Below are 12,596 nucleotides of genomic sequence, written 5' to 3'. Positions count from 1 at the left end.
TACTTAGTAATCTCCTAAGAAGTTATATTAAAAAGAGTTCTATTAATATTTTACTAAGTTAATTTTCAAAATATAGGTTTTAACTTTTTTAACCTTTACTTTTCTTTCCTTTAAATATTATTATTATTCTTATAATTTTTAACTTTCCTTTTTATTTTACTTTATTTACTCTTACTTATATCTTACTTTTTATTTCTTTTTCTTACTTCTCTTTCAATATACTCCTGATTTCTCTTTTTACTTTTACTTATAGTTTTACTTTTGCTGTTATTATAGCTTTCTTAATATTCAACTACCTATGTGTTAGACTTATAAATAAGCATAAATAAGCATAAATATAAAGGTTTTTAGTCTAAACAATAACTATATAGTAACTAATTAGACTATTTAAAGCTTTTAAAGTATTAATAATCTTAGTAAAGCTTTAAACTAAAAGCTAGCCTCCTTTCTTAATTAGTAAACTAAGTATTATTATTTAAAAAACCTTATAAGACTAAACTTATAGTAAGAGTTTAAATAAACTTTAAGAACTACTTAAAAGAAGTATTTTTTTAATTCTTTTTAATACTATAAAATATTTAAAAGACTTCTTAATAACATATAAAATATATATTAAATTAAATAATAACTAAGTTAATAAATATACTCTTAATATTTTAAAGTAAACTATCTATTATTATTATATTATTATAAAAGTTAATAATATTATTAATAAAAACTAAAACTTTTAAGTAATATTAAATAACCTTAGGTTTTATATTATTATTATAATATTATAGTTATTTACTATATTTATAACTATAACTAAAAGTATATACTTTTTAATTTTTTAACTTGCTAATTTCTTTAGAATAATAATAAAAAGAGATAATAAGAATAGCTATAATTTAAAGTAAAAATAATACTATTTCTATTAAAATAATTATTATAGGTTATCTAAAGTAAAATATTATTATCTTAATAATTTGAAAATCTTACTAAAATATATATAAAAGAAGTAATTTTATTGATAGTATATATAATATTCTTAAATATAAGTTTTAATTTCCTAAGACTACTATTAAAAAGCTAAGATTCTTTAAAATACTTTTATAAATGCTTATTCAATTATATTATCTACCTAAATACCAATAAATTATTATACTTAGGTTTACTTAAGAAAAGGCTTAATAAAGTAACAAATAGTTAGCTTATTAGAAATAGTATAAGAGAACCTTAATAAAGAGAGAGTAGAGTATATAAGGAATTTAATTATAAATGTAAAGGTTATAATATATAATTAAAATTTTAAATAATTATAACTAAGTATTTTAATAACTTTTTAATTCTTATAAAGGTATTAAGGAATATTTTAAAATATTTTATAACTTATTCTTTAATACTATTATTATTAATAAAAAATATTTATTATAATGATTTATATAAGATATAGCCTTAAGATACTATTAAAGAGACTAACCTTATAATAACTAAAACTATAAATATAACTAATTTAAAGAGTCTTTTAAGTATTTTAATAATTATAATTAAAATAAAAATTACTAAACTTCTTAATAAAGAAATACTTTATTTATAATAAACTAAGCTTTTGATCTATTAAAACTTTTAAGTAGTAATTAAAAAGTATATAATTAATTTAAGATTAGTAAACTTATTAGTAAGTATTTTAAATTAGCTTACTATTAGTTTCTTACTTAATAAAAAGAAGTTACTAAGAATAAAGTAATAAAAAAAGTTTGTCTTAATAATATTAATAATACTTTAAATTATAATATTAATAAAGTAAATAATAATATCTAATAAATTAATTTCTTTAATAATAATAATAAGAAGAAGATAAATTAAATACTTTATATATTTACTTAAATAATTACTTAACTATTTACTTCTTAAAGTTAGTATTTGTTTTTATAAATTAATTAGCGTATTATATTATAACTAATAATTACTCTTTTAATAGGAACTATTAGAAGAATATTTTATTTTATTTACTTTTAATAATTAGTACTTAGTATAAGACTTCTAAAAAATTATATTAGATTCTAATATTATTAGGTTTTTCATAACTAGATATTTATAATTTCTTATGTTTTACTATAATGGTCTAATTATTATACTTAATATTTCTATAATAAGATCTATAAATATTAGGTTTAAAAAAAGACTTAATTTAGTTAATAAGAAAAACTAAAGTTTAACTCTATTTATATTAATTACCTTTTATATTCTACTTATTAATACTCTATTCTTATTATATTTTTAAGATATAGTTTACCTAGGGGTTAAGTTTAATAGTATCAAAAAGTTTCGTTAATAAAGTAAAACTAAAATACTAATTATAAGAAAATAAAGCTATTGAAAAATATTTATTAGAATTAAAGAGGTCGTTAGCTTAAAGCTACTTAATATAAGTAAAACTATATGACTTTTACTATTATCTAAAGTACTTATTACTTTAATAATTATATAAGGGTTTAATAAAGTAGGCTACTTAGTAAAAGTATATATATAATTAATTATAAGTATATATACTAGCTTTATTATATTTTATGTTTATAGTTTAAGATAATTAAACTTAATATTATAAAGTAATAGTATATATATTATATATTAATAATAACTACTTAGCCTTATATATAGTTAATATAATTACTTTATTTAATATAATATAATTATAAAAAATCTATTAGTAGAAGATATATAGAAAGTAATTTACTTTTATTAAAAAATATATATTAAGGATTAATAGTGTCATAGTTCTTCCTGCTAGCACGCGGCTATAACAGGCAGAGGTCGGAACCGTGATAAGAATAGAGATGTTAATAGAATAGTACGGAAGTCAAACAAACGGTTACAAGGCAATAAACAACGATGAATCGATAAACATAGGTATAAGCAGTTAGTTCTTCTATTGACTAAACCTACTGATGATGATGCTGTCGAGGGTGTCTCTTATACGGGTACGGCTAGCACGTGGAATATTACGTGCCCCTGCTGACTGTTCTATGGAACTATGACAACTAGACTAGATTATTAGTAATATTAATATAAATTTCTATTTAATTAAGTTTCAATAGTTTACTAAAGTAATAATTATTATTATAAAAGCAGTATTAATAAAAGCTTATGATAGTATTAGTAGTATTAAATAATATTACTTATTATTTTATTAAGTATATAAAATTATATAAATAGAATACTTAAGTATAATTATAATTCTAGCTTTATAAATAATAATTAAGATAGTTTATTAATAAATAGTATTATTAGATTAAATAAAACTATCCTTATACTACTTATTTTTAGTTTATACTTATTCATAATTAATTAGCTTACTTCTTATCTTAGCTTAGTATTACTTAATATATAATAGTAATATAAGAGTAATAAAAGAAGTTTATTACTTTTATAGTTAATAATAAGTTATAAATATTGTTTTAAAATTATAAGAATTTTATTATGCTTCTAATGTTAGACTTATTATTATAATTATTTATATAAGTTTAGTATAAAAAGAAAAAGTAATAATACTTACTTAAACTACTAACTACTACTAATAAGATTTATAAAACTAACTTATCTTATAAACGTTCGACTTTTAATTTATAATTATTAAACTATATTATTAAAACCTAAACAAATCGCTTATATATTATTATAAAAACTAATAAAACTAGTAATAAAAGTAGCTTTTAAATAATTTACGATAGTAACTAAACCAAAACTTAATATTAAAGTACTAGCTTAACTAAAGCTACCTTAATAACTATCTTTATAAGATAATATATTATTAAAGTAGACTAAATAATCTTTTACTATACTAAAAAGAAGTCTAATACTACGTTAAATAATAAGCTATAAGAGAATATTATAATAACTATACTAAGCTTTGTATTAAACTAATTTACTAAGTAATAAAGTAAAAGCTTTATTAGTAAAACTATATTTAAATCTACTTAGTTTAATAAATAAAGGTATTAAGAAATCTAGATTTTCTATTATTATTTTAATAATATAATTAATTAAAAGAATAATAAGCTTTATAAGAGTTCTATATTTATTATATAAACTATCCTACTAATAATAAGTATATAATCTTATTATAAGTCTTTATTATTTAGTATAATAGTTAATTACTTATTTTAATATTAATAGTATAATTCTTTTAAGAAAATAATTTAATTTAATTTTAAAGTATTATATAAGCTTGTATTTAGGTTAATATATAACTAAGTTAAATATTTATATTATATATATTAATATAAATCTAATACTTATACTTAAATAGTATAGTTATATTAATAATAAGACTACTATATAGAATAGTTAAAACTAAACTATATTAATAAGTAATATATTAAAAGTATTATAAGGAAACTTTTAAGATACTTAGATTTACTTATAATCTTTACCTATTAATATTATCTTCTAGTTTAAATTTACTAATATATAAACTAGTAATATACTAAGTTTATCTAGTAAAGCATTTTCTAAGTATAGGTATTTTAGGGTTTTTAGCTAGGAATAGTTATAAGAGTAATAAAAGTTTTATTTTTCTTTAAACTTAATTCTTAACCTCGTAGGTTAAAACTTAAGGCTAAAGCCTATCTTTTATCTAGGTATTATACCCTACTAAGTAAGTATATATATTAACCTTTCTTATATAATATAGTTATAATACTTTATAATACCTTATAATACCTTATATACTACCTTATTATAACTATTCCCTCGTTATAATTACTATTCTTAGTAACTTATTTATACAAAGTATAGTTTTTTTTTAAGTAGCTTAGTAAGGTATAAAGTATTAAGTTAAGCTTAGTATGTCTTTTACTTAGAATTAGCCTAGCTTTTATTTATAAAAACTTCTTAATATTTTTATTTCTATATTACTTAGCTTATTTTATTTACTATTCTTTATATTAATACTCTTATTATATTATCTTTCTCTTTTATTAACTATAATATATATATATATATATTTATTAGAAGTATAAGTATGTTATACCTCTATACTTCTATTATTCTTATTTATCCTATTTAGTCTTCTTCTAAGGACTTAATATAGGCTTACCTAACTAGCTAAGAATAGCTATATACTAGTTAGATTCTAATACTTTCCTATAGCGTTAAGATTCCTACGAAATACTTTCTTTAACTCTATCTTAAAGTCTATTTAGTTAACTTAACTATATCTATAGTTAAGAAGATTCTAGTCTAATTTATAAGCAGATTTATAAGCTATATTACGTATACCTAATCTAGCTTATAACTTTCTATTATAGCTATTATAGGTAACATTATCTAGCTATATAACTAGCTTATTACTCTCCCTTAGATAGTTATTAGTTCTTTACCTAACTTAGCTTTAATATAAGCTAATATATTCTTTACAATATAAATTCAGCCTTATTAATAAGTATCGTTACTTAACTCTTATCTATCTATATTATTACTACCGTTCTAATAATATTACTATCTTTTCTCTTTATATTTAATAAAATTAGTTTTTCTTTTTTCTTAAGCTTATATTTTACTTTTTATCTTACCTTAAGTTATAACTCAATAGTATAATACCTTAAAGACTTAAGCTTTAGACTCCTTATAAGAAAGGTATAGTTTATAAGAGTAAAGTTAGTAGAACTCTTACCTTTAATAATGAAAACATTAATTAATATACTTATATATAATAAACTATATACTTTAAAAGTAAAAAAAACTTATTATTATAATATTACTTTCTAGACGAAAAATAGACCTTTTTTAAGTATATATTAAGATTATATTTACTTTAATTTAATTATAATTAAGGATTCTAAGTCTAGTAAGTCTAATAAGCTTAGTAAGGAAGATAATAATAATAAGTTTAATATTAATAACTTTATTCTTAATTCCTTACTTACTATTAGCTTTATTTATTAGTTTCTTCTATTTTTAATCAAGCTAGAGTCTAGCCTTAATAAAGCCTCCCCTCTACCTCTTCTTTATAAGTAATTTTCTAACCTTTAGTTAGAAAGTAATAATATTATATTCTAGCTTTATCTTTATTATACTTATACTATAGTAAAGGGTTATAAATATAATTATTATAAGAATAATATAGTTATAAATCCTAATTAAGTTAATATCCTTAAATATTTCTTTATTTTAAAAGGGTTTTTATATTATATATTATATAATTATTAAGAAGACATATAAATTATAAGAAATAAGATATTATCCTTTCTTATTCCTAGTAATTAGTTAATATTTATATTTATAAGTATTATTCTTAATACTTATTAAGTATTAAGATTTTTTTCTTTTAGAAGGAGTTATTTAATAGTAAGAATAGTATATTTAAAGTAAAGAAGAAAAAAAAACTAACTAATAAAACTCTATTTTTATATATAACCTTTTTATTAGTTATAATACCTTAGAAAAAACTTATTTCAAGTATTATAAAATAGCTATATATATTTAAGTAACTTAGAGTTATATATATTTCTAATTAACTTACTCTAAAGGTTCTTATTAATATCTAGTTAAGCTATTATTATAGCTTGTAAGGTAATTATTTATTATTATAATAAGATATATATTAGTTCTATAGCCTTTATTTATAATAAAAATCCTCTTATTTATCCTTTAAGACCTTATGTTATTATATTCTTTATTTAGTACCTAATTACTATACTTAGTAAAGTATAAGTAATACTACTTATAAGTTCTCCTTCGAGATAAAGGCTTTTTAAGATCGTAAAAAGTATATAAATAAGTTTTCTATTTATAAAGGTTTAAGTCTTATATTCTTAATAAGTAGTAATTATCTCCTTTTTCCTTATTCTTCATTTACTTTTACTTAGCCTTTATAAGCTAGGATTATAAGGTTTTTAAGAGTAAATATAATAAATAGTCTTATATAACTTTAGATACTAATATTCTATCTCCTTTTTATATTTACTTTTTATATCTTTTCAACTAGTTAAATCTAAATAGCTAGGACTACTTTATATAAATAAGCTATTCTTATTATTAGGTATTAGAAAGAGAGATTTTCTTTAATATATTATATAACTTAAGTATTATACTACTTATTAACTTTTAACTATATTATTAGAGTATACTTAAGAGATATACTTTATTACCTAATTTTTATACTTAATAAGGTAATAAATATTATCTCCCCTTATTTAATAATTAATAATATAGTCTAGTTCTTAAAACTAATTATCCTCTTCTAAGTTAAATATTAATAAGGAGTTACTATTATTTTGATAATATTATAGTCTTAAGAAGTTAATATAATAGATATTATATAACTAGTTATATTATTATATTAATACCAGTTAGTATTCTTAGTATTTTATTTTTTAAAACCTTAAAAAGACTTATAAAATTTAATACTAGCTTATACTAATTAGCTTTAATATATAAACTTCTTATTAATAATATAATTAAAGATTTCTTAAGAATATTAGGGGGTTAGTATTATTTATTATAAGCTTTTACTTAAGCTTTAATTACTTTTCCTTAAGATTTCTTAAGTTAATTTTTAATTCTTAGAATTTTTCTAAGTATTTAATTATACTTAATACTACCCCTTAGATAATCTTATCTTTAAAATTAAAATAAAGCTTTATTTAATACGTTTGTAATATCTTTATAAGTAGAATTCTTATTATTTTATTTCTATTACTATAAACTATATATTAAATTAATACTAATAATATTAACTAATTTTTATTTATTATAAATACTTTTAAGTATTATTTTAAAGTTTTTATATTATCTTTATTTACTTATTAACCTAAGTATTGAATATTACTAAATATACCTTTATATTCTTTATAATATTAAATCTTAGCTTAAGAATAGCTAATATAAATAAACCTTTTATTCAATCTACGTCTTTTTAAGTTATTTTAAATTAACTTAACTTTTTTTTAATAAGTATAATTAATTTACTTATAATACTAATTATTAATTTTTATAAAAATACTAGATTAATATAATAATCTATAAAACTAGGAACTATATATATAAGTTAATATTTATTAAATATAAGATATAGACTTAAAATAAAGGCTATAAATACTTATTTAAAATATTATATTAATCTTAGTAAAGCTTATAACTTTATATAAAATCAGAAGATTTTAGTTTAGATACGTAAGTAAACTATATATTCTTAAGTATATTTTTAATAGTTTTTTCTATATTGATTTATTAATAGTTTTACTAGATTAACTTACGTATTTTATTTCTTCTAAAGTATTTTATTAATAAATTATTATAAAATAAATAAAGAATTTCTTACTTTAAACTAGCTTCTTAAAAGATATATAACTTCTTATATAATAAAATAAAGTTAAGAAGTAATAAGGATTAATAAGGCTTTTAAATACCTTGATTTATAATACCTTCTAAGAATAGTTATATAATAGATCTTCTTAAGCTTTATTAGTTAATATATTAAAGTAATTAAAAGTATTATTATAAACTTTCTTTCTTTAAGCTATTTAATAAGTTTATAATTTATATAATTACTTTTATATAAAGGCTTAGTATATCTTATTATAAGACTCTATTTCTTTATATTAAATCTACTATATATTTTAAAGTAAGTAATAAGTCTATATTTAGCCTTTGTTTATATTTATAATCTAGTCTTTTTATTAATTATTTATAAAGTTTATTTTCTCTTATTAATATTAAATAATAAAATTATATATAACTAATAGTATATAATAGTATATATAAAATTATTTAGCTTTAGCTAGGATATAAATATTTATAAGTTTTAATTATTTATTAAAACGTTTATTAAATTTACTTTTTAATATAATATTATTAGTATTTAAAAGACTATATAATAATAAGAAGTATTAATCTTATTATAAGACTAAGTTAAAGATTATAATAATATAAGGGAATAGTATTTTAGAATACTAGGATTAATACCTTAAATACAAGCCTTAAATAATATAAGCTATACTTTACTAAGCTTATAAATCTTTATACTTATTTTGAAAAATTAATAAGAAGGTATATTATTTTAAAGTATTTATAAATAAATTAATAATAAAACTTATAAAGCCTAAAAATTACTTAGACTTTCTAAAAGATAATTAGCTTTAGTTATTAAGTAATAACTTTACTTTATAAGGGCTTATAATAATCCCCTTAGTAAGTAAAATATAACTTAAAAACTTAACTTATTATTAATAAAATATATATTCTAGTAGTTTAGTATATAAGATATCTTTTTATATTTATTATAAGATTTAATATAAATAAGTTATATATTCTTCCTTTATTTTAAAAAAAAACTAAAATACTATTTAAATAAGGGAATTGATAGGGACGCATCACGAATTGATAGGGACGCATCATCCTTAGGGACGCATCACATTCTAAGGTTGTGATTGGCTCAAAATTTTATTGTTAGTGCATCCGAATTCTGCCATCATCTAATGAAGTATCTTTCTTATCTTCTTAGCCCATCCCTTCATAACTACGAAAGCGCATTAGACATATTCAATTTATTCTCCTTTACAACGTCAAGATGTCTACCTCTACAAGTCAATCAAGGCCCCAATCGCGTCGCCGACCCAGCAGCTCTAGTATATACAATCAATTGCCTTCTCCCAAGCGCCAACGCCGTGCTATCTCAGTTAGTAGTGATGCCACTATCAGTCAATTCTATGGGGCTGGCGATCGTGAGGGTCAACCTGACCTAATCTCTGAGATTCCACCTGAACAATTACAGCAAGATTCCGACACAAGCTACAACCCCAGGGAGATGAATTATATCTTCTATGTTCCTTTCCAAAGGGGACAATACGTATGCAGCGTACAATTTTACCTGAACGTCAACCAAAAGAAAGCCAATTAGTATTACAACCTGAAAATCAACCCTTACAACCTACTTCAGATCAGTTCTCTACTGTTCTAAGCCTCATTCAAGAGGTTGTTGGGACAAACCGACGTCTTACGCGTGCTCTCCTCTAACAATGTGAACGCGTTCGTCGATATCGTGAGGCTTGGGGCTACTCACCACACCCTTCAGACATATCCTCAATCGGCGAGTCTCCTCCTCCTCCACCTTATTCACCTCCCCGACAAAGCCCAGAAGTGATAGCGATACCATCTTCTCTAAGTACTTTATTCCTTACTACAAGCGAAAGGTCGAAATCACCTACCCCCGAAACTATTCCAAACCCACCGATCCCTGGCGAACCAGAAGCAACAATTGAAACCCTCCTCGACCGAGTTAATAAATTTGCAAAAGAGCATGGATTTGGGATTGCAAAGTATAATAGATGCTATCGTAAAGGACGTATAATTCGCTATATACTTCGTTGCGATCGATTTGGGCTACTAAAGCGAGGTAGAGGTGCTGGCATCCGAGCCTGCGCATCTCGGAAGTGTGATTGCCAATGGCAAATTATTGCTGAAGCAATAGAGGAGGGGAAATGGCTTTTACGTCAGCATTCCAACCCAATACACAGCCAGCATAATCATATCCCTAGCTTAGCATCATCTGCACACCCAGCCTATAGGAGGTTGACTAAGCCTATTAAGGATGCAGTTGAGACTACTAGTCGGCGGGTTGGTATTCGGGCACGCGACGTAGGTGCTATTATTCAGGAGCAGTTTCCTGAATCTGTTTTCACCCAGCGGGATATCTATAACGCTAGAGCCCGAATCAATCGCGAAAAGCTTAATGGGTATGTACCAACTGCAGCTCTAATCAAGCTTTTTGATGAGCGGGAGATCCCTTATATTGTGAAGTGGGCGGATGATGAGCCGAATCGGCTTGTTGGGCTTGTCTGGACGTTTCCATACTCTCTCCGGATGTGGAAGCGGTTCCCCGAGGTTATCAGCTTTGACAACACCTATAACACCAATCGCTTCAAGCTTCCACTCTTCCAAGCTACAGGGCAAACATGTCTTGGATCGGTATTCAATGCAGCATTTGGTCTCATCGATAATGAGAGACTAGAGGGGTTCCAGTTCTTATCGCAGAGTATCTTACAACTCATTAATCAGAACTCTATTCGCCAACCAGATGTTATTATCACCGACTACGACAGACAGATGAAGGCAGCTCTTAACGAATACTTTCCGAATGTGCAACAACAGCTTTGTATTCACCATATCAACTCAAACGTTATGCTTAAAGCCAAGCAGAAGTGGCTTCAGAGCTATTCTAGTAGTAGTGGGTCTGAAGAAGACGATCTAGCTCCACAACCAGTTACCGAACTTAGCGATGAGGACCATGCCTATATCCATACTTCAGTAGATGGGGCTACGCCACATAGCTACCGGGGGGTTCTTATAATGTGGAAGTTGGTTCTATTTGCTGAGACAGAGGATGCCTTTAGGAAAGCATGGGCAAACCTTTGCAAAGAATTTAAGGACCAACGGCCTATTCTGAACTACCTGCATGGAATATATCTACTACTAAGGGAGCAGTGGGCACGTTATTCTATTCGCCAGTACCGAAACTTCGGCATCCGTGTAACCTCAGGGACGGAATCAAGCAACAACAACATCAAGGGCTATCTTCTTAATGGACTTAGCCACCTATATCACTTAGTTAATGTGATGCAGGATATGCTTAAGGATCAAGAGGTTCGCTTCAAGCAAGCTTGTGCACAGGATGAGATCCTCACAAGCCGTGAGTTTATAGGGAACAGATCTGAGTACCTTGGGGAGCTTCGAACAATACTCTCATCGCAGTGTCTTGGTTTGATTACGAAGCAATACCGTCTGGCAAAGAAGGCTCTACCAACAGGTAGAAATCCATTTCCAGCGCCTCTTAGAGACTGCACAGAGGACTGTACTGTCTCTATAGAGTATGGTATCCCATGCTGCCATAAGATCTACTCTAAACTTGTAGATGGGGTACAGTTTATGAAGGATGAGGTTCACCCACGATGGCGGCTGCGGGAGTCTTCTTCCCAGGATCCATATCGACGGATCCTTGATCCGAAGATTGCAGGAAACCTCCGTGGCAGACCTAAGAACTCAATGCAGCCAGTCCCATCATCCCTATCATTAAGGGATAGCACCCAATCAAGCAACCAGCTAGCTAGACAATCACACAGCCAACTACAAAGTCAACAACCTAGCCAATTAGCAGCAGGGCGCAGGCGTGGCAGACCACCAGGAAGCCGTAATAGGACCACCTTAGCAAGGCTTACACAAGAGACAGCCAGTAGCCAGGCGCCAACCTCTTCCCAGCGGCAGACACGAAGCCAAGTAACTACTCTTAGTACTGGCCGATCAACTGGCCTTCGTTCGAATGGAAGAAGATTACAGGCAAGCATCCGTAGGACGAGGAGTCAATGGGAACTACTTAGTAGTAGTGATGAGAGTCTTAAACGTTGAGGGTAGGGGGGGCATTCTTTATTATTATATAAGAGGAAATAGAAGTAGAAATCAATTGAGATTTATAAAAGCCGTTTCAGTTTAGTTTGATAAAACCCAATTCCTCCTTAGAAGGGAAGAAAAAGACCTACCATTTGAGATTTGCAAAAGCGGTCGTTTAGATGGTTTTGCAAATCTCAAATGGGAGGAATAGCCAAGAAACGTAGGCTAGTAGG

General features: G+C 24.6%; 1 protein-coding gene across 1 annotated transcript; it reads left to right on the top strand.

Moving 5' to 3' along the window:
* Window positions 1-11,328: 11,328 nt before the first annotated feature.
* Window positions 11,329-12,381, top strand: CTRU02_209266 (mutator-like element; the record flags this gene model as incomplete). The annotated part of the gene is made up of 1 exon (XM_070205232.1): window positions 11,329-12,381. The coding sequence occupies one exon, from the start codon at window positions 11,329-11,331 to the stop codon at window positions 12,379-12,381; it is 1,053 nt and encodes a 350-aa protein (XP_070060880.1).
* Between the last annotated feature and the right edge of the window lie 215 nt (window positions 12,382-12,596).

Source organism: Colletotrichum truncatum (genome assembly GCF_014235925.2).
Source record: "Colletotrichum truncatum strain CMES1059 chromosome Unknown Contig_0006, whole genome shotgun sequence".
NCBI classification, from domain to species: Eukaryota; Fungi; Ascomycota; class Sordariomycetes; order Glomerellales; family Glomerellaceae; genus Colletotrichum; species Colletotrichum truncatum.
This window is presented reverse-complemented; position numbering and strand designations above follow the sequence as displayed.